The sequence below is a fragment of the Neovison vison genome, chromosome 12 (assembly GCF_020171115.1).
Source record: "Neovison vison isolate M4711 chromosome 12, ASM_NN_V1, whole genome shotgun sequence".
NCBI lineage: Eukaryota > Metazoa > Chordata > Mammalia > Carnivora > Mustelidae > Neogale > Neogale vison.
The window spans coordinates 93,321,787-93,345,689 of NC_058102.1; the positions used below are offsets into that span (position 1 = coordinate 93,321,787).

The window sequence follows — 23,903 nt, forward strand, 5'->3', positions numbered from 1 at the left end:
GGCAGTCAGAGAGACAGTGAGAGAGGGAACATAAGCAGGGGGAGTGGGAGAGGGAGAAACAGGTTTCCCACCAAACAGGGAACCTGATACAGGGCTTGACCCCGGGACCCTGGGATCACGACCCGTGCCAAAGGCAGACGCTTAACGACTGAGCCACCCAGGCGCCCCTTGATATTATTTTTAACACTTTATACTACAAACCCCCTAATTCTCTCAAAACTTCACTCAAAAACAAAAGATTTGCATCACAGATTATGTGACTGCAGTTACTGGATTTGTTCAATTCGAAGCATACATTTCTAGACTCCTGAGAGAACGGGAAGTTGGACAGCCAGGATATTTTATGTTCTGGTCATTTACAGTTCTATTGTTTGGGGAGAATAGTTATGAACCAGAGAAACGTGAATGATTTAGAAGTAAGGATGAAAAAGAACGGGGACAGCTTTCTTACCTTTTAGAAATTCAGCAATTAGGCTCAGTTCTGTGGGCTAAGAGTGTACCCACTGTCTGAGTGACACAAAAACACACATTCATCTTTAGGAACATAAGGAGTGATTCTTAAATTTTTTTTAAAAAGGGACAGAATCATTTGCAGGCCAGTAGGATTTGAAGTGGCAAGACTAGTAGGATTTGCAGGCCAGTAGGATTTGAAGTGGCAAGACTGATTCATCAAATAATAATCAAATGAGGACTCTGTGCACTAAAGAATTCTCCACGTAGTTTTCACTTAGTCTTTAAACCTGTCTTCTAAGGCTTTCTACGTCCGTTACTGGTGATGAAGCTGTGGATCAGGGAAGGGCCTTGTGGAAATCACAGACACAGTCACACGACAAAGCTGAGATCGGAAGAAACAACAAATCTCATTGTGACCATCAAAAAATATACGACCAATATTAGGAATCTGATGAATGTCAGCATTCCCATCCCTCCCTAAAAGTTAGCATTTTGAACTCTCTGTACCGTTCTTGTAACATAGACATGAAATCATTGCAAAACAACAAAAAAAGTCAACCTGCTGTTTCCCATTGGTTTCAGCAGGAAAACAGGACATAGTTTTCACGAAAGGGCAAGGAGGTGATGAAGACAGTGTACTTGAGGCATGGCCAGGCAAAGGGCTGTGACAGGTTTCAAGGGAAGGAGGAGAGGAGAGTACTGTGTGGTAATGATCCAGAAGTCAATACAGATATTGGTTCTTTCGGTTTTTTTTTAAAGATTTTATTTATTTATTTGACAGACAGAAATCACAAGTAGGCAGAGAAGCAGGCAGATAGAGAGGAAGGGAAGCAGGCCCCCTGCTGAGCAGAGAGCCCGATGTGGGACTCGATCCCAGGACCCTGAGATCATGACCTGAGCCGAAGGCAGCGGCTTAACCCACTGAGCCACCCAGGCACCCCAGATATTGGTTCTTTCTTCCCTTTATTCAACGAATCCTGGTTCAGTATCTCTTCCATGGGGGGTAAAACAGGAAGTGACAAAGGCAAGGAGCCTGCCCCCCAGGACTCAGTTGGGAAGGGGAAAGAGGGATGGCAACCAGCAAGACAACAGCATGGGGCTTCTGTGGGGTACTTCCAGGGCACGAGCACGGGGGGCTGACACCCACCCCTAGGAGAGGGAGGGGAAGCTTCCTAGGGGATGTGACATTTATACTGGGGTCTCAAAGCACGAAGAGCAGTTTCCCTGGCAGAGGACAGGGGAAGGCTACCCAGGAAGGGCATATGTCGAAAGGCATGCGGGTTGGGGAGATCAAGGTGTGGCCCAGAAATGGAAGGTGGTTCTCTGCCTACAGCTGAGACATGTGGTGGTGTTGGTAGGGGCAGCGGAGAAATGATGGAGGAGAGGTGGATGGAGACCATGATTCTGGGTCTACCGAGTGTGGTCCGCATTCTGCACACTAGGAGGAGCCAAAAGGATTTTAGGCAGGGGAGTGACACAGTTCATGATCAGCTCACTGGGGTGGCTTTGTGGAAGATGGATTGGGGAAAGCCAGACAGGTGACAAGGAGGACAGCTGTTACGAACTCTACTTGGAAGGATCTTGCAGCCTGAAAGTCCCTGGTGATCCCCTAGTCTAGCTTCCCACTGTGTAAGTGACAAACCGAGGTCTGGAAAGGTTGAGAGACTCGCACAAAGTTAGCCAGCCCACAAGTCAGCGAGTTGGCACAGGAATGAGGATATTTTACGGCTGCCGCAGGGTCCCTTCCCCGACCCAGACTGCAAAAGAGAATGAACGTTCTGAAGCCTGGGCTTCCCCAGAGTGGCTACAAGTTTATTCGTTTGGGAGAAAACAAAAACAAAAACAAAAAAAACCCAGAAAGGTTAGAGAACAACAGTTGGTGAAAGAGAGAAACAAATGTTTTTATATTGGGTTTGGATTCCTGCTGTCATTATGTACCAGACCAACACGGCTTAGATACTGAGTAAAACAAACTAGACAAGGAAGCTAAGGGAACGTGCACAGCGCTTTCTAAGCTGGTCAAAGTGATCAAACCTGGACTGTTCACACACGTCGAAATGCAAAGACATGAGCAAAGTCCTTCTTGAGTAGCCAGGATCAGTTTCTTCCTAAGAGCAGAGGATCACTACCTTAGCTGTGCTGTCTGAAAAGAAAGCCAGTTGGCAAGAAAAAGATGTCATCCATAGGACGAATAATCACGCTGCTGGTCCCCAAAGATCATAAGCTCTCACGATTGCCACCGTCGTTGAGCTGAGGTTCAAAACCAAATGCCCTGACCCTGGAATCTGAGGACAGGGAAGTGCCTTCTTTTTTCCAGAAAACTCAAATCTTGAGGTGAAGCAAAAACTCTCAAGATCTGAAAAACCAAATAGCCCTCCTATAGCCTACTCGTAATTTCACTCTGAAGAGCGTGAGCTACACAGAGAACTTATTTTCAGGACAGAAACAGGTTTTCTGACACCTGCGTCGTTCCCAAAGGGCCCCTGAGACTTCATACCTGCGTGTGAAGTGGTGGTGTGGTATCAGTGGGATCTCGGGGCTGCCCTCCTCCTCAGGACTGAGCCCCCATCTTAAGTTCAAGGGAGAAGAATGGTAACTGTGTTATCCAACACCCCATCTCATATTGTACATACCAAACCATTAAAAGAAACAGAGCACATCGTGTCTTCGACTGGTTACAGATGGGAGGAAAACAGCCACAATAATAAATTCACGGAGGTGGAGTGTGTCGTCACACACGGAGCTAGGATGTGTGATCCAGAAGGTGTGTGGGGGGGAGTTAAGACCATATGTCGTTTGACTGCTGTGGGCCTGCTCCCATGTCAATAGCGACACGTTTCTCTGAAACAGCTCCGACACCATCCCCAACGCCACGGCGTTCCACCAAACGGGCATGACTCTTACCAGGTACTGAAGTCGCTGGCGCTCAGTCTCGGGGGTAAATTCTGAAGACATGGGGATGATTTCTCCATTTCTGATGATTATGGCCCTGAAATGGTAAAAATGTACTGTCAGTAGCCGACCTCCTAAGGACCTCAGTTCTGTGCTATGTGCACAGCTTGGTTCAGAGCACACATGAGGGGTGCCTGGGGGGCTCAGTCAGTTCAGCGTCTGATTCTTGATCTCAGCTCAGGTTGCGACACCAAGCCCCGCGTCAGGCTCTGTGCTTAGTCAGCTTGAGATTCTCCCTTTCCCCCAACTCACACGCATTTACACACACTCTCTCTCTCCCTCTCAATAAATAAATAAAATCTTTAAAAAAAGAATACACGGGGTGCCTAGGTGGTTCAGTGGGTTAAGCCTCTGCCTTTGGCTCAGGTCGTGATCTCAGAGTCCTGGGATCAAGCCCCACTTTGGGCTCTCTGCTCAGCGGGGAGCCTGCTTCCTCCTCCCTCTCTGCCTGCCTCTCTGCCCACTTCTGATCTCTGTCAAATAAATAAATAAAATCTTTAAACACACACACACACACACACACACACACATGAAATGCCCTAGTGACGCCTTTTCCTCTAACTCGCGTGGCAACATTCACTGTTACCAACTAAGAATTCCTCACCATTTTATAGGTATCTTTACTTTAAGAACATTACATTTGGGGTAGCTGACGTTTACTTTTTCTGTTAGCTGGAACCATCCCTTAATGGCCAGGACCAACCATCCTCCTCGGCACGTAATAGATGTTCAGTGAACAAATGGATGAAAAAGTAAATGAGGGAAACTGAGGCTTACTGTAAACTAATGTTCTCCAACAGAACTTTCTGTGATAATGAAAATATTTTAATCTGTGTAATCTAATATGGCAACCAACAGCCACATGTGGGTAACGAGCATCTAAATTATGGTTAGTGCAGCTGAGAGAGTGAATTTTTTTTATTTACTTAATTTCAATTCATTTATCTTTAAGTTTAAGCAGTCACAATGGCTAGCGCTTAATGTAGTAGACAGTACAGCTTCAGCTCCTCATTACTCGACGTGTCCTTGGGCCAGGAGCACTGGCTTCACCTGGGATCATATCAGAGATGCAGACTCTCGGGTCCCACTCCAGACTTACTGTATCAGAATCTTCACTGTAATATGATCCCCAGGTGATCCAATCTGAGATTGCCTGACTGAGACTCCGGAGTACAGGGATAGTTTTCTGGGTCCAGGAAAAAACACTTTCATCTCATCCCGAAGCATAGGGAGAATCACACACTTCCACAAATGTGCCCCAAAGCTACTGCTGACCTCAAGCATTTGTGAGAACAGAGCTCCCCAAAGGAGCTACCGAAGGGAGAGGCCACAGCATTGCTAACGGTGGAGGAACGTTTCCTAGGCCTCGTCCAGATGGAGCTTCCTGTTCCTGGATCTTCTTTTCTGAAGTGGTTCCTAGCGGCCATTTTCCCCCTACCAGTCAGTGAAGTTGCTTGCGAACTGCATTCTATAGGAACCCCAAAGCTCCCAGGTACCGGGAGCAGGAATCCCATACACTTCTCTGTGAAGAGCCCCAACGGGGGGAAATGCCTTCCCTGAGCTCAGCTCCGGGTGGCTGCATCACTGACTCTAGGGTCAGCTGCATTCTTTGTGCCAAGAGTCCCCAGCCACCCCTTCCTCCCCCAACAGAGGTGGTCCCCAACTCAGAAGCAATCCCTATAAATGGCTGCAGCTGTCCCATTCTCTCCCCTGTCCTCCCCCCGACCCCCGCCCTACACCACCTACGCCTAGTTGCTGTCATAGAAACCGGTAGGAGGGCAGGTAAGGGAGGGGATAAGACCGAACACCACGCAGGGCATTAGAGAATTAGTGGGTCTACAAGAAAACCAGTGGAAGCTATAAGAAAATGCAAAGTTTTAGGGGAACCGACTGGGGAAAAGATGGAATATTCATATGGCTTCTTTTATGATGATGCCAAAAATAGGACAAATTAAATTTCCTTCTTATAAATCCAGAGTCACTTGTAAAATGCAACCCCATCCCTCCAGGCAAGAAAGGTGATATCCACCATTCACAAATCAGTGTGTTCACTCAAATGGACTCTATCCTAATTCATCAGCTAAGGCTAACTCTGAATAAGGGAGTAGGGGAATTGACAGAGGATGGAGAGATATGGAGAGCTTGAAAGAAGGTCTAGGTTAGAGCCTTATCTCAAAGTAGCATGAAGGGCCGGGAGAACCAGGGGGATAAGATAAAAAGTCATTAGGCAATAAATTCCAAGGGCAACCTTCTATTTCCAAAAATTTGGTTACAACTAGTTTTCACTTTTCTTCCCCTTCTCTACATGGTCCCTGAATTCCAGCTTCCCTGCTCCAACTAGGACAGATGGCTATCTGGGAAGGAAGGAAAAGATAATGCGTCAAAGGAGGAAGGTAGAGAAGATGGAAGACCGCATCAGAGACTGGGAAGACGGGTGGGTGGGGAGGAGCCAACACTGCGCCGTCAGGCCACAGAAGTTCCTCTTGCGGGACCTACAGGTGAGCTCAGCGGCCCTGTTTGCTCTTAGATTCCAAATGCTCTCCTGTCACACAGCAGGAGCCCTGTAACTATTTGTTGAATATGAGAGCAAATGAGAGATTTCCGGAGACGTGTTTCCCTTGAATTCAAGGCAGGAGGACAGAGGCAGCAGATGCTCCCATGCACAAGTGGAGTTGACTTCCAAGCCAAGTAGGGTCTTTACCTAGAAATGCACCTGCTCCCTCTGCTATCCTGTTCTCTCTTCTTCCCGACCAGGAAGACCATGCAGGTCTTCCCTACATGAGTTATTCCCTCTCTGTACCTATGGCTCTCTGCCCATAGGCCCATAGTTCAAACCTGTGCTCAAAACACTTTCAGCTTACAATCAAACAAAACAGAACAAAAACTGATACTCTCCTAATCCACAACCCACCTTGTAGGGCCTGCTTTCTTTTCTAAGAGAATAACCTACATTTAGGGGTTGTACTTCCCCACCTCCCACTGATCCCTTAGTAAATACATTTTTGGTAACAGAGGTAAATTAATTCTTGGCCCTCTCTCTAACCAACTGCTCTCAAAAGCATCCAATGGCCTCTTTTGTTGCTCTATCCACTCGACATGACCTCATTCCTAATCTGCTTGGTAGCACTGGACAGTCTCTTCTGGTCTGGCTTCTGGGACCCCCCTTCTCCTGGATTCCCTATGTCCCTGAAGGCTCCCTTCTCAGACTTCTCTATGCCTCCTCTGATGTTATGGGCTATCATTTTGTCTCTCTCCTCCGCTTCCTGGGTAATCTCATTTCCTAACTCTTTCACCCCCAAGGTTAGGTTTAACCACCTCTCCCACATGGTCCCTGAGCCCGCTACTTCTAATACAGAGCACATCACGTGTCGTTGTTAAGGACTTAACACGCAGGCCTGTGAGCACCTAAGAACAGAACCATGGCTGTCTGACTCAACACTGTAGCCTCACTACTATAACAGGGCCAAGCCACGATAAGCGGGACTGGGTACCTATGTTCCAGGGTCCAGTGCAAGATAAAAATGCAGAGCCTTTTGATTAAAAATTAATGAGTATTTTAAGATGGTGACAGCAGTGCATCAAACCCAATGTGGGGCCCTCCCTAGAGTGAGGCCTGTGTGACCGACAGTTGCACATCCACGAAGCTGGCCTGACTTACTCCCTTAAAACTCACTGAACAAGGAAAAGGCTTCGACAACCACATATGCCAATGACTCCCAACTATCCTTTCCAGCACCTGCGGCCTCCAACAGCCCACCGCCAACAGATATCGCGACTTGAATACTCAGCATCATCTCAGATTCAGCCTGTTTCAGACTTAATTAATGATCCTACTCTACCCCACCCGCAGCTCCCCCAGCATGTCCATCTTCGGGAAAAACAGGCCTTCCCACCTGGTCGCCTGCCCCACACCATGGAGCGCTCTCAGACGGTCCCGCCCTTCCTCCTACGGTCCCAACACGCACCGAATCTCGTAAATTTCACTTCCCCAACAGCGTGTGAATCTGTTCCTTTCCTTGACTCCCACCATTAGTACCTTGGTTCCAGGCCCTATCAGAGCTAGTCCACGTGACTCAGGAGCTCTCTGCTGCTCCCACTTCTGCCCTCCTCTGACCCCGTGCATGGTCACCACGGTGATTTTAAAGCATGATTCTCATCGAGTCATATCCCTGACGAAACTCCCTTAGCCCCCCCAGCACTTCCAAAATCCATCATTATCTGCATTTTGCCTCTGTTTCTGGCTTTAAGCCTCACTCTCCTTATTCTTACACATCTACCTCGCCCTTCTTCTGGACAAGCTACTGCTCTCGAGAGTCCGCCCAGGAGAATGCCTTCTCTTGCCCTCCTGCTTTACCTCCGAGGCCCCTTCTCTGTGGTCCCATGGTGTGTATGTGACAGCTGTCTCATGTGTTACCACGGTGGCTGCTCCCATGGCTTCTCTAACTACCTGTGCACATTTCTGGCCGGCGCCTGTGGCCTTGTCTCTGACTCTCAGCACACAATGCTTGGCCTATGACAGACACACAGTGACCGCTGATGGACAGATGATTATGTGGATAAAGAGTTAGTGAGCTAAATTTTGGGAGGATCCACAGATGTATCCAGAGCGACGGCCTCGAATAAAACTTTTCCCAGTAACAACATTAGTGTCTCTAATTCACTGTGTACAGTCCGGACCTTTAAATATCCATGCCAATGAAAATATGCCTTTTCATTGGTTTTACAAAAGACAAGGAACGTAAAAGGATGTCATTCTGGTTAGATCACCGCTAAAAAGGGGACTCGAGAGATGAAGGCAAAGGAGGCAGAGCCCTTGACCTTCAGCCACCACTCTGGTCTGTTTTTTAAACCTCAAATTCACACACAGAGAGATATCAGCCTTCAATTCCAATATTCGCCACTGGGCTAACCCTAGTTAATTACTTTCTTAAATAGATCTTTATATCAAATCCATCTATGTACAGAACGTTCTTCAGTTCTGTTTGAACTACCAAGTTCTTCCTTTATGAGACGCCCATGGATTAAAGATGACAGTATGTTTGGCAGTCAGACTTTCCAGTCCCTAAATCATGATGCCTCTTCCTATGTGCTTCCTGGCTTCCTTTTGATCTTTCGCTCTTTCATCCCTCTGATGTCGGGATCAATGTGTCAGAGTGCTGGTCTCCAATCTGGAACAGGGCAGTGAGAGGGAGTGGGTTTCAAAGGGAACAGAGTGCGTGTGAAGGCTGACAAATCTTGCACTAAACAACCAATAAACCAGAGAAATGCTTTAAAGCTACATTCTGTCATCATGGGATCCTCGGATACTTTGTATCTTCTACTTCGTTATTTTATGGGCTGTTTTTCCTAAGGAAAGCTATCTAAAACAAAACCAAAAAAAGCTGTGGCTGTAGTAAAAATCAAGGAAAATGAGGCAGATGCCCTGGCCTTTCTTCTTAGCCATCAGATCTGGACCTAGAGATAGGACTACGGTCAGATTTTGGATGACATTCCATTTCCTTACTCAGAGACTGGCCAAAGATTAAGTGAGGGGCGTCCTAGAGTTGAGGTGATTTAATCCACGGGCAACCACTTCCTACCTGGCATCTCTTCCCACAGAGGGTGGTTCCTAAGCATAATCCCCAAAGTTAAGTCCAGCCTTTCGTTCACAGAGACTGAAACTGATATTCACATGCGTTTATTTCCTGTCCAGCAAGATAGATGGAGCCTTATTTGTAATGTGGTGAAGGGTAAAGTCTAACATGTTCTTTGGAGTCAATGGCAAGGATGGGAGAAGAGAATGTAAGGCAAAGACATTAACGGTTTTCAAAATGTTCTCCCACCCTCTTCAAACATTAGCCACATGGATAAAAGCAATTTATTGCTAATTGATGAGAATTTTGAGTTCAGAGAACAATTTCTTGAAAACCTGGCTATTTCTATCCTCTAAGGTCACAAGTTGGAGTCAAAAAGACTGGCATTTTGTTCCCCAAGTTAGTCAAATCATTAACCGGTCAAGAGAAAAATAAGGGGTCAAATAAGATGCTTGTTTCAAATATTCACTCGATTTGACAACTTCTGCTCAGGGGAACACACCAACTCCTGGGAAACCCCACCTCAGAGCAGCAATGACACTCTTCAAGGGGCATCTGACAAACAAGCAAAGGGGGAAAAATGGGTAAAAGATATGATTAGGCAACTGACAGAAGGGAAAATGCAAATGTTCAATAAACACAAGAAAAGATGCTCAATCTCACTAGTCCAGGAAAATGCAAATTAAAGTAAAAATAACATATAACGTTTGCTCATCAGATTGGCAAACGTTTGTTGAAAAAATTAACGACGGGTAGTAGTTCTTAGAGGGTGAAAGGAAAAAGCCATTCTCATAATTCCTGGGAATGTAAACAGTTAGACCTTTTTAATCTATTATAATGATGCAGTCGATGGTTCAGTCATCCTACTTTAGGGACTATATCCTAAAAAAAAAAAAAAAACCAGACAACTCAGTACATAGGATATACAGACAAGAATTCATACCTGACGTTATCTGTTGCGGCAAAGACTGGAAACAGTCTCAATGTCTATCAAAAGGGGAAACACTGAATGGATTGGTTTGTAATCCGTAAGATATTATATGGTATTTAAGAAAACAAAATAAGCAAACAAACAAAAAACCCAAAACAACAACAACAAAAAGAAGAGTTAAGTATGTAAGTAAGTAAGAGGTATCGTAAGAAGTAAGAGGTATCGATGATGTACGGTTATGTGAGAAAAGCAAGTTTCAGAGTAATACGTGGCATAATCCCATTTTTGTAAAAACAGAAACTAAACACAGATACTGCATATATGGCCTGATCATATATGGCCCCATCATAAGGCCTGATCCCAGGTCAAAACCTGATGTGCTCCTTCAAGAGCACCCCCCAAAAGGTACAAAGGTGGTACCAGGCAGCCTCCCCTGCCCAGGAAGCTGCCCTCCCCCATCAGATGAGGGCCCAGCCAGTGCACTTCAGTCTCCAGAGGGAGACGCAGCCTTCCCCACCAGCCACATTTATGCACCAATCTGCCTTCCCAGCCCTGGCAGCTCCATGGAAATCCTGTCTCCGGAACTTTTCTCCATTCTCACTCAGTACTTTTCCACTTTGAATCCTTCTCCTTCTTACCCTCTCCCCCCACCGTCTCCTGGTTTTAAAGGCAGGGGCAGAAGCAAAGGCTCCTTAGCAGCGAGAAGATTCCCTGGGTCTGTGCCGCATGCCAACTGAGCCTCGCCTGCCCAGGTGCCTTTCACGGGGGAAAATGGATCACTGGGAAGCTGGCACATCTCTTTTTCTTTGCCTCTTGCACTCAGGATTGCAGGAAGTGAATAAAGGTTGGCCGCTACCTTCAATTTGGGGCAGTGTCCTCATTTGATCACCACACCACCTGGCAGCTTGACAGGATTTAAAAAAAAAATACACTTGACTGAGCAGGGACAAAGGTACAGAAGTGTGAGAGTTAATTTTGCCTCACGTATCTTTTTGTTATTTGACTGCTACCAGGAATGTATGCTCCTTTTGTTTGCCCAGATTGGGCCAGATATTCATAGAAGACCTCAAGTCCTACTAAGTGCAGACTCATCTTTGTTCCACTACCAATCTTTGTAAACCCTGTATGCCCCAAGCACAGGTCCACAGAACTCTACCCAGTGCCCAATCACATGTCAGAGGTCATTAGCCAGAGGTCATCGGTCATGGGTCATCAGTCAGGGCAGAGGCACGACAGCAGAGGGATCCTGCAGCTGTGTCAGGAGCCGCTGAGAAGCCAGTGGCTGGGTTTTGTTATAAAAATACAAACTGGTTGGGGCGCCTGGGTGGCTCAGTGGGTTAAAGCCTCTGCCTTCGGCTCGGGTCATGATCCCAGGGTTCTGGGATCAAGCCCCGCATCAGGCTCTCTGCTCAGCAGGGAGCCTGTTTCCTCCTCTCTCTCTTTCTCTCTGCCTGCCTCTCCGCCTACTTGTGATTTCTGTCAAATAAATGAATAAAATCTTAAAAAAAAAAAATACAAACTGGTTAAGCCCCAAAATGTCTTTGTTGTAAGATATTTTTAAATGTCATTTAAAAATGACATTGTTTTAAGAAGATGACATTTGGAGAATCACAGGGCAAATGCTGGAAAGCTTTTGTCAGTGCTCCCTTCCCGTGACCCTCAGCAAGCCCAGAAGCGCATGTTCCGCCAGGCCCAGGCCTGGGCAGATGGCTTCTCAGCCCTTCTGCCTCCACAAGGTAAACCCTTTGGGCTCAAAACCAAACAAAATCTCCAAGTTCACAGTTACATGACTTTGCAAATAGAGGCCATACAGATATGGTAAGGGGACAACTAATAAATATATTATTATCAGCCTCAATAGAAGGCTTTCTCCAAGTGGCACAAAGAGTGGGGGAAAATGGGTATATCATACAGATTTCAATTTATAAATAGACTTTTATTTATATGTACCCACATGTAAGTACCCATACACGTATGTACACACACACATACACACACCCCTCCAAGTTTAACGCTGGGACCCTCTCTGCAGAGCAGAAATGGAAAAGAAATGCCAGGCTGCTGCACTTAAAAAGCAGGTAATGGTCCAGCAGTTCAGTTTCCACAGAATAAGAGGTACGAAAAATCTTCCAAACAAAACAAAAGTGAGGGATCAAGCTCACTCCTGAAGTCAGAGCTGAAAGTAAGGTGCTTCCTCTCACCATCCCTTGATTTCTTCTTCTCTCTGAGGCATGGGAACAGCCAGCCAGCAAAGAAAGTGCTTTGAGGTTCACCTTTGAAAGAGTTCCAACAGCACAGAACTTCATTCCAATCTCTCACTGTTTAGAGGTCAGACAGCCTGGCAGCATGGAACCCACCATGTGTGTCATTAAGCAGGTGTACATGTATGACATGCAAATGTGCAGGAGGAAGGTTCTGCACTATCCATCCTCTCTGGGTGGTGGTAAGTTCAGACACTTTACCCAGGAGGTGATGCTGTGAAAGCCAAAGCATGAACTGACAAGTCCTGCGGGGCGATGGCTCATTGCTGAACCCTCTCCCAGCTCTGAAAGCCCTCGGCATGGGAGGGAGGCACGCATGTGTGCATTACCCATGGTCGTGAGGCCACACGGGATGGCAGAGATGGACCTGGCCTGGGAATCAGAATCTGTGGGTGCCAGCCCTACCTCATGCCCATCTTTGGCTCTGGACCTTGATGTCCTTGCCTAGAAAAAGGAGAGATAGGACCAGATCATTTCTCAGGAATCTTTCAAGCCTAAATTTAAACCATTGGGAAAATAAGCCGCAGGTATGTGGGTAGAGAAACAGGGGCGAACTTGTACAGTGACTGCTTTTCTTCTCAGGTGGCAATCGCCACAATTTAGATTCTAATACATACAAACCAATACTGAAGCGTGAGGATGGGAGAAGTCAACCTTGGTGCATCTCTTAAATCATAAGGGACAAGGAGTCCATTATGAAGCAACCCCCCAGTGTAATTTCACTGTTGTCACCAATCCCCTTGGAACGCACAGCTGCAAACAAAGGGCATCTTCCACACTGTTAAGAGTATTCATGGGATGCCCTGATTCCATTACACACTTTTTCAGTTGAAAGTGATTCGAAACGCAACATTAAACTGCACATTTCCAGAATGGAGGAGAAAATCTGATACAAGGTGACAAAGAGAAACCATTCGGAAAACCCTTTTTGACAGTGTATATCAATTCCAAAATACAGGGAAGAGGCATCCATTTTGTCAAAAAGCATCAGACCTTGTGAGTCCTGTTCAGATGCAGCAGAATCATCTGTCTCCTTCAGAGGTATTAGAAATGTGTCGACAGAAAAGAAAGCAGGGCAGCTGACGGAACAAGCAGGGGTTACCACCATCAGAGGACAGCCAGGCTGTTGAGGCTAATTAAAGGTGCCAGAAAATAGCTGAAGGGAAAAAATAATCCCACGAGCCTGGAATTAGTTTGGGTGTGTGTCTAGTCATTCCATTTTCAGAATGGATACTGAAGAATAAGTTTGCAAATACGATGATTCATTTAACAGAACCTCAAGCACCCAGTTAAGTTTCCCAGCAAAAATATTCACCAAAGAACGGTCGGTCAGGAGAAAAAAATTACCAGTCTTTGAATAGTAGCACAAATAAGTGACCATTTATAGAGCCATAACTGAATCGGATGTTCTTGTTTTTCTCACAACCAGCCCAGGCTGTATTCATAGCCCCCAGAATAATATCTCAACGTCATACTTCAGCCACTTTCTACAAGCATCTTGCTTTACCAGCAACACTCATGAAACCCAATGCACCAGCACAACATTTCCCGAAGTAATAAAAGCCTCAGTCATTAAAGAAAACTTGCTGAGGTGATTATTTCTTAAAATAATAATAATAATAATAATAATAACAAGGGATCCATCTATAAATGAACAGTAGGGCTATGTGTTCTACTTTAAAAAAAAACAACTATAAACCACATTTCATAAAGTTCATCTAATTAAAGTGTGTAATTCGGTATTTTTGAGTAAATTCACGAGGTTGTCACTACTATATAATTCCAGAACATTTTCATCCCTTCAGAAAGAACCACTCACCCTACCCGTACCCATCAGCAGTCACTCCCCGTTCCCCCACCCTCCCTCAGCCCCTGGCAACCACGGATCTACTTTGTGTCTATGGATTTGCCTATACTGGATATATCGTATAAATGAGATCGTATCATATACAACCTTTCGTGCCAGGGTCTTTCACTTCACATAACGTTTACAGGGTTTAATCCTTGTAGCAGGCATCACTACTTTTTTCCTTTTTACGGCTAAATGAATATTCCACCATATAAATATTATATATAGATACTATATAGATATACCACATTTTATGTATATAGTCATCACTCGATGGACAATTTGGTTTGCCCCCATTCTGGCTACTGTTGACTAACACTGCTATGAACGTTCATTTACAAGTTTTGGTGTGATTATGCTTTTAATTCTATTGGCTATATGCCTAGGAGTGGGACTGCTGAGTCACATGGTAACTGTTTAATTTTTTGAGGAACTGCCAATTGGTTTTCCAAAGTGGCTGCACCATTTTCCACTGCCAACAGCGGGTTTTAAAATTTTCTCTTCAAGTACCACAGAGTTCAAACTAAATTTATTTCTGAAAATCCCACAGTCATTTCTCATTTTACAGAGTTTTAAAAGAACTTTGCTGTAAAGTTCTGCCTGTGTGTTTAGATTTTAATACACACACTGACCACTTAAAGGTTCATTTTCCATTTGCATCAGCCGGTATATATCTGGTTCTTCTCAAGTGCAGGGTCAATACCTATAATCCATAGCAAGACACAGCTCCCCCAGCACAAATGGACACACACTTCTCAAGCCCCAAGGGAGCACCTTTTTCTTCCCATAGCAAGTAGCTAGACTGGATGAGTCCACCGAAGAATGCGTAATGTCTCGCAACCTACACTGTGAAAGTAAACAGGGCATCCCTTTGCTATAGCCCCTGTTCAAAACTAAGCTGCAGGATTTCACCTTTCTTTTTTCTTTGTTTTTTTTTTTTCTCTACTGTAGTCATTTGGGAGTAGGATGGATCCCCCTTCCTTTCTAAAAATACACGATGACTACAACAGCTCAGTGTTTGTGTGCCAAGGCAGGTAGGACATGCAGCATCTGGGAAGCAATCTCTTCTTTACTAACGCTCTGCTTTAGTCACACGCAGGTTAGAGCTGGGTCCAGTTCTGACCTCTTCACTTTAAAAAGGCAATGCGATGGAACAAATGAACAGAATCTCAAGAAGAGAAATTAAAAAAAAAAAAACAAAAAACAAAACTCAAGGGGGTAGAAAATAGATGCTCTGAAGGAAATTAAAACAACTGTGGTATTTCAGCCTGAAGGAAAGAATGAGGAATGACTTGATCCCACTCTCCTCATGCAATTTGAAATGGTTTTACTCAAACAATGGCGGGTGACCAGTTCTTCATGCTTAGAACAAAACAAACAAGAGGAAATTCTATTTAAATCAAATCAGTAAGATCCTATGTTTGGAAACAGGAAAAGAGTTTTCAGATCTTCACATTATGCATTGATCGAAAACCGTGAGTCCCCACCCCTGGAATTCAAAAGGACATGGGGGAGCTTTGTCTATATTCGCCTGCCAAGTCTTGAGGCGTCCTTCACTGTTTCTCTTTATGGTGCTATAAATCAAGAACTACATCTGCTCTGTAAGGGCAAAGTCAGATCCATGAACAATTCATTCTAGAATGTGTAATGTGTTAGAAGGTCTTGCAACCTACACTGTGAAAGCAAACAGGGCATCCTTGTTGCCATAGCCCCTGTTCAAAACTAAGCTGCAGGATTTCACCTCACAGGGCAGGTGGGCTCGCTTGTGGCCCATGGTTAGGACAGAGGCTAGATGCCTTCTCTGTAAACCCTCTTTGGTTCTATCTGCTCACAGTTACCCTGCCAGTTCCTTACACAATCCCATGCCAGCTCCTTACATGACAAAGGCTTGGGAAGGCCATCTCTCATTCACTGAACACAACCATCAGCTAGGTTTTGTGAGCCAGTGGAAGTGGAGTGGAAAGTAACTAGGGCCTGGAGTTCAAAGTCGAGTTCAAGCTATGAACTAGCTATGCTCGGAATAGCAGCCCCTCTGCGACTTGATTTTCCCCATTTGAAAAACAGGGCAATACCACTTTCTTCTGATGAGATGAGTTTATGTGCAAGACACTTTACATATAGCTTGGGGTTTTGTCTTTTTTTTTTTAGTTTTTTTTTTTCACTAGTTTATTAACGATGCTGACTGAATCATTAAAGGAAATTCACATATCCCAAGTCAAACTAAAACAGTTACTTGGAATGGTGTTGTTTTGTACAGTAACTATCCATAGTTGTTGTCACCCTAAGGAACTGCATAAATGAAAAAATAAATTGTACTTAGGTGGCCTCCCATAGACTTTAATGATAAAATGGTATGCTGATTTCCCATGGTCATTTCCGGACATGTGTTCAGATCCCTCCAGAATTCCACAGAAAACAAGGCAGATTGATAGAGTAGTACTGGAACATTCCTGCTTCTCCTGATCACCAACTTTAAAACCCCACCCTATTCATTAATATTAATGTCACAATCGCCTCAACATTTTTCTAAGTGTATCTGTAATTTAAGATTTTATCTTGACAAAGATTTATAAAAGGGTCTCATGCCAAATTCCCTTTACTTAACAAGAATCATGCTTACCCCACAATTTACCTAAGGCTATTGGAATTGTCCAAATGAAAAATGGGAGTCTGGACTATGTCTATGGGAATAGATAGAAGTCTCAGAGATAAAATACATTAAATTTTTTTTAATTCTATCTGTATTTATCATATGCACATAATTTTTAAATATATCCTCCGGGGTAAAGGAAACGAAATGTCTGGGAATCCAGTGAGGTTCCCAACTTTGTCCCTGGAGGGCGATGATATCACTAACGACAGGGAGACCGGAAAGAAGCCAATCTGGTGAAGAAGATACTGCCTCTTGCCTTTGCATGCTGAATTCAGGGCATGTGACTGATGCTCCGGCACAGGGACTAGTAAGTACTCAGCTGGAAATGTGGGTGTGATGCCCAAGAATGAGGTCAGCGTTAGAAAAAGAGGCTTGGGAAGAGTTATATTTACACGGTGGTCAAAACTATGGAATTGAAACAAATGCTTCAGGGAATGTAGATAGAAAAGGAGTGTGTAAATATTAAGTGAGAACATAGAAAGATGGGTCCATTCCCTCATTTACCTGGTGAACTCTTCACCAAAAGTCAATGAGCTGAAGTTGGCCTCCATGGAACGCTCTTCTGAGTGATAAATAGTAGGAAGCCACCAAAAAAAAATTCATGCTCAGAGAGTCTGGGAAATACCTTTCTTTGTCACACGAATTTCCTGAGCTTTTATATAATAATAAGGGTTGTTGTTTCCCAAGAGTTGATAATTGCACAATAATTCTCAAATGGGACTAGGAAAGGAAAAGCTCTTAACATCTCCTCACTTTTTTACCAAGAGTGGGTTAGATTCAGGGATAAGAGGCACCTGACTGAGCCTGGGGACACAATAGGCTTCACTCTTGGTAGTCTCCTGCCCTACTTCCAAAAACCTTGTCAGATAAAATTTGGGGCTGCTCTCTCTTGGCAAAATGCCACACCAGGCATCTCTCTCTGACTCCATTCTCTTTTCGAAATGCTCTCATTCTGCTGCAGCAGTAAAGGGGGTGGACACTGCAGTGGAAGCTGCTTTGAAGAAAGCTAATCTCCTTCTCCCTCCCCACTCTTTGCTTATCTCCATTCTGGCTCTCCTCTAAATAGTTTGCCGGGTAACAGTACGCAGGGTGTATTCCTGCTACTCTGACTTCAACTGGTTCTGACTGGACACTTGAGGGTTATCTTGTTCTGGCTCTCATTTTATTTCTGTATTTGCTGCCTCTCCAGAATGACTTTCCCTCATCACCAGGATTAGGGGGAAAGAGGCAGATAGGCTGTACTGGTCCTAAGCCCTGCACCCAACTCCAGCTTCAACAAAAGAAGACCATGACAGGGACGCCTGGGTGGCTCAGTTGGTTAAGCAGCTGCCTTCGGCTCAGGTCATGATCCCAGCGTCCTGGGATCGAGTCCCACATCGGGCTCCTTGCTCGGCAGGAAGCCTGCTTCTCCCTCTGCCTCTGCCTGCCTCTCTGTCTGCCTGTGCTCGCTCTCTCTCCCTCTCTCTCTGACAAATAAATAAAGAAAATCTTTAAAAAAAAAAAAAAAAAAAAAAGAAGACCATGACATGTGTCAGCATGGCTCATGACGGTCATGCGGTCAAAGGCCAACAATTGTTATTTTTGTGTTCCCGTCTTATCCTCTGTCCATAGATTTCTCTTTTTATCTTTTTGGGATTGTTAGGCAGGGTCCAGAACAGGACTTTAGAAATAAGTTTCCAGGTCTTGGCCATGCAGCTTCTTATTCATGCCCAAAATCAGGCAGAGTTTTAACTCACCTCTGCAGAATGTTGTTGTCCCTCTATAGCTTCCCTAATGGCTCTCATTGCGCAAACAGGAAATCTCTCTGACATTTACAGGTGAAGAAACCTATTTTGGACTTTATGTTTTTGCCATTTTGCAAATACTCAGACCAACAGTATGGAGTTAAGATCCCATTACTTCTGATGGGAAGGCCAAGGGTGAACAGTACCATCAACCTATCAAAAGTATTCACGTAGCTGAAGCCCCAAATAGATTTATGCTTCCAGAACATGGTGAAGACAACGGAACTGGCCTGCCTTAGTTATATTTGAGAAATGGAGGCAACTGAGGAAGAGACTAATTGGCTGCTTGACAGCAAAGGTGTGATGCTGACAGACGACAAAGCAGAAGAAGTACTATTTTATTGCTATTTTACCTGTCAGATTGAGGAGGGGAAAACCGCCTTGAGAAAAACAAAAAAAAACCCCAAACAAACAAAAAGTAAAGCCCAAGATAGATGAAATCCTTTCAGAAGAGAGCTCTGCCACAGTAAATGGAATCAAGACCTCTGGCTTCAACAGATTATATCTTGAGGCCCTACAGTCCTCAAAAATGAGGCAGCCATAGTTCTGGGAGCAAGTACAGTGAAGAAATGTGCCCAAAGATTGGAGATGGGCAAATCAGGTCCGATTTTCAATGAGATGACGGACTCGGTCAACAGGGGAGTGTGGCTTGGTATCAATCTGGAGTAAGATTCTAGAGCGTGCCCATAAAGAATGGCTTGTGAGGGCTAATCAAGGAAAGCCCAGATCACTGGTCGTCTACCTAGATCCTCTGAGAGAGTACACCATGTCATTCCCAACCTGCCCCCATCCCTCTTTTGGTCCAAGTGAAACACTGTAGGCAGAATATCGATTTGGACTTCAGAAACCAACACAATCTTTTCATGATTCTTCATTGTGGACAATGAAGAAGAGAAACTAGTGTCAGTTAAAATATGCGAATTAAAAATGGTTGAAATGTCCACAAAATTTAAAGAGTTTCAGTCCATTAGGCAGTCCCTGTGGTACAGCTCTATGGGAGAAGGTCCGAAGGGCGTAAGGATGCTCTCTTCATAGGGGAGTAGCCAACACCTATGGAGTGCCCGGGTCAGCTCCATTCTGAGTGGTGCCATGTGTGAATAGGGAAATACCACATGAACCGGGCCAGGGCCGGAGACCTGGGTGATGAGGGGCTCAAACCAGCTCTCTGAATATTGTGTGCAGGAGACCAGGGATGTTTATTCTGAACAAGATTTGTGGAGGGTTACAACAGGTACCTTTTAATACCTGAAGGAGCAATGAGTGGAAGACCAAGTGATCCCACCTGGGTGGTAGGAATATGCCTTTCTTTCCTTAATCTTTTAAAAACTACACAAGTAACCGACATTGCTTATGCTATAGTAGAAAGTTTTGTTTTGGTTTTTGTTTTTACAAAAGTTTCAGGATGTAAACATGCATAGACATACACAAAATAAATGCCTAAAGGAGAAGGCTGTCAGGACAAAGGGGAAGTCCAGGCCAGGGAGTGCAGACATACTGTTGAGAGGGCCACACTGAAGAGTATTTCCTGAGAAACAGAAGGAAAAAGTAGGGGAAGATGAGAAAAGTGTGGGCAATTGAATTTCATAGAAGCTGACTGACTGAGCTAGGGAAGAGATGATGGCACATGAAAGGCTAAAAACCTGGGAACAGTCTCTTTCAAGAACAGCAGCAACAAGAGGGAGAGACAAACCAGGACTTCTAACTATGAGCCAGTTGGATCTACTTAAGTTAACTGCTGAGGTGCCTGGGATATCAGAAAAGATTTAACCAAAGCCAAAGAGTATCTTCAAGGGGTCAAAGAAGAAAAATCTCCTCTTCAAGGAACACTGGACACTGTGATGGGTCTAGCTGGAAAATGAAGTCAGGGAAATCAGAAAAAGAAACCCCAGTAGGAGGGCTCAGGAAAGAGACCAAGGGTCAAATGGAGGCTGAGGGACACTGTTGGGTTCTTTTTTGTATGCTGGCAACTGAGTCATTCCAACCATGTGAGGTGTCTCAGCCACAAGGGCTATTATCCCTGCTCTTCCTCACACTCTGATAAGGTTCAGTTATCAGTCTGAATTCTCTGAGTATGGATGGGAGGGTAAAGGAAAAGAGGAAGAACATCACCAACAAAATAAGGAGCATGCTTTCCAACAGATAAGCCACTTCCTGTTTTCCTTGCGATCAGTAGTGTCAAAAGTAGAAACTTCCAAGAAAGAGTGGGAACATCATTCCCATTTCTGACACAAGAATGTACAGGGAAGGGGCACCTGGGTGGCTCAGTCAGTTAAGTTGCTCCCTTTGGCTCAGGTCATGATCCCAGGGTCCTGGGATCCAGCCCAGCATTGGACTCCCTGCTCAGCGGGAAGCCTGCTTCTCCCTCTCCCACTCTTCTGCTTGTGTTCCCTCTCTTGCTGTCTCTCTCTGTCAAATAAATAAATATATAAAATCTTAAAAAAAAAAAAAAAAAGAATATACAGGAAAGGGGGCACCTGGGTAGCTCAGATGGCTAAGTGTCTGCCTTCAGCTCGGGTCGTGATCCCAGGGTCCTGGGATTGAGCCCTGCATCCGGTTCCCTGCTCAGCGGGAAACCTGCTTCTCCCCCTCTTTCTGCCTGCTGCTCCCCCTGCTTGTGCTCTCTGTCAAATAAATAAAATCTTAAAAAAAAAAAAAAAAAGAATGTACAGGAAATATTTATACTGTGGGCTAGTATGTATGAAATAAATCTTCAGGTGAATAAAAAAATCTTTATACAAACCAGTTAAGAGTTTAACGTTCCTTCTCAAACTCTAAGAGAAAAATAGAGCAGTTTACCCTCCTGTATCTCGGGAATGAGGAAGGAAAAAAACAAAGCAAAACAAAGAAAGAGGTAAATTCACTGGAAGAAAAACCCACTGGAGTAAATCCACCAGAAATGTGTCCTCATAGATACACTGTTTTCAAATGTTCTTTTAGGGGCAAGGTTCAAGCTGTAAGCTTGTTCTTACAATAACCCTGTTGGAGAGGCATTTCCTACCACAACACTGCTCTACAAAAACACTCAGGAGAAACACAATCCATCAAATCCCATATTTCCGTGTCCCAATTTCTATGGATCTATTCAGATTTACATTTTGAATGTTTGGCATTGGTCAGCGAGTCCCATACCACAGAACAAGAGGCTCTCAGAGCACAATCACCCCGGTCCCGCTGGCTGCTCCCATTCACAACTCCCTCTCAAAGGAGAAACCCAGATGGAAGCTTTCGGCAAGCAAACCTTTATAGCCTCAGCCTGGTGCAATTTAAGAGTGAGGTTCAGAAGCAATTCGAGAGAGCATTAATAGAGCCATTTGTTATAATTCGAAACATGAGTTTGCTGTTCAAAAGGCTAACTGCAGGGCTTGAAGCTAAGTGCTTAAAACGGCCCTGGAATCCTCAAGTAATATATCCTAATTCCAATCACATTCCTTCAATCACAAATGAAAAAGTTCACACTTTCTCATGTTTGGCTGGGATCAGTTAGAGCCATTCGTTGTAGCTGTGAGATCCCTTTCATGAGAATCAACATCTTCATTTGGTTTCCACACGAACAACTGTTGGAGGCTATAAAGTCTTTGAAGAGCATCTATTTTTGCCTTGAGGTCTGGTGGCGTCAGAGTTCACATGAACTCCACAGATGAAACCTATCTGAGGGTGATTTCATCGGTGCCCACAGCCCTCTCGCCAAGGGGAGGTCCCTGCATGTGCGGGGCTTCTCGATCGCCACGGTTTATGTGTTTGTCGTTAAAACTGTTTTCACTGGTTTCCGAGGAGGACGGAATTTAAAGATGATCCACGAGGCACGTTCACCAGACAATGTGGGACAACTCCCTGGGACAGTGAACCCCAACATACAGCTCCCTGGCTGCACCCACGTGTGCTCTCCTTCAGCAGTGGGACATAAACCTCGCCAAAGCTCCACACGTCTTCTCTTTCTGCGTACACAACTGCGATCTTCGTTCTCTTGCTGACCACACTTTCTCGATACCTTTACACGGCAGAGAAGATAAAAGGGTATCTGACACAAGAGAGAAAGTGGGTTTCTCTTTCCCTCGAAAGGTTGTGTGGCCAGGCCACTTCCCAGAGTGACTAAAAAAATTGTCTTATAAAAAGGGGATAAAGTGGCCGAATGACCTGCGATGGTTCTGAGGGGGACCCACCGAGTCTCAGGTTGAAGATGATGCTCTGAGCACGGCGGCGGACACGGCTATCCAGAAGCCTTAAGCACGACCGAACGGTGTACTCAGCCATGGATACATGAACACCTGCCAGGCCCGGGGCGCTGAATCCACGCAGAGGGAGGGCTCCCTCGGGGACCATGCTCCAGACCCCCTGCCGCAAGAGTGGCGGACTGCTCTTCAGCTGTGAGCCTAGTGGTTCAGTACTTGACAGAGCAGGCGGAAGCACCACAGAAACTGCTACGACCTCTTGTGGGTCCCCAGCTCGCTGCTTCCTCGGCGGCTCTCTCGGGGGGGTAATGAGAGCACACTTGTCAAACACAGAAAGTTGAAATCACTGACGTGATGCTAAAATTTATCGTAGATCATTAAACATTTACTAGAGGTGCATAAGGCAGAGAGGTAGGAAAAGACATTTCTTCACAGAAATTTTTGAGCTTAGAAATCCTATCAGTTTGATCGTTTCATTTTAGGGATGAAGAGACCAAGGTCTAGGGAGAGACGAGGGGTTTGCCAAGACTGAAACCCATCTTCCGTTTCACCTCAGGGTTCCTTCTTTGATATGCTACGCTTCCCCCTTCCTCCTAGTGGACCATTACTTCCCACTTAAACTCCTGGTTGTTTTTGAACATTTAGGGGCACTCACTGATGCTTTCCGCTACCCTCTAAGAAGGGCCAGGATTCTTCCCAGTCCTGAATTCCTGCCTTCATCCAGCAACTAGCTTTGTTTGTTTGTTTTTTGCCACCTGTACTGGGTTCCTGCCCCATGCCAGTGATGACCACCCTCCCTCTTCTCTCCTTGGTCACATCCAGTAATGGAAAAATTGTTGAACTCTGGTGAATTTCCCTCCAGAAAATTACCAGGGACAAAAATAGTGAAATGAGAACAAGTGGGAGTGACCCAGAAGAGGGGAGAGAGTGTGCACCCAGAGAGATCACTTACTCTGGAGCTCAGATGTGGAGAGGTACCGTCTGGGGAGAGCCAAGTCCCCCAGCTTATGTCCTACATTGTAGAGAGGGGAAACCATGCACTGAAAATCTAGGTATGCCCTCGATTTATAAGAGGAGACCACGGCTGCAAGTGGCTCGACAGAGCTGAGGCACCAATCGGAGGCAAATCTGTCACAATTTTGGGTGATAGCTGTGCTAAACAAAAACCTCCCAAACACAGGGAGGAGGGCTCAGCCTCTAAAGAAGCTGGAATTTTTCAGCCATAAACCATCAGCTGAAATTAAACCCATGTGACCTCGAGCATAATGGGAGCCCCAG

At 45.1% G+C, this 23,903-nt stretch overlaps 1 protein-coding gene across 1 annotated transcript in view; it reads right to left on the reverse strand.

Annotated features, from left to right (window-relative positions):
• The window catches only part of PPM1H (protein phosphatase, Mg2+/Mn2+ dependent 1H), a 257,080-nt gene that overhangs the window by 81,391 nt on the left and 151,786 nt on the right, over positions 1-23,903 (reverse strand). The window contains exon 5 of the mRNA XM_044228930.1: positions 3,358-3,442. Coding sequence (XP_044084865.1) covers positions 3,358-3,442 — 85 coding nt within the window. The remainder of the gene's footprint in view (positions 1-3,357; positions 3,443-23,903) is intronic.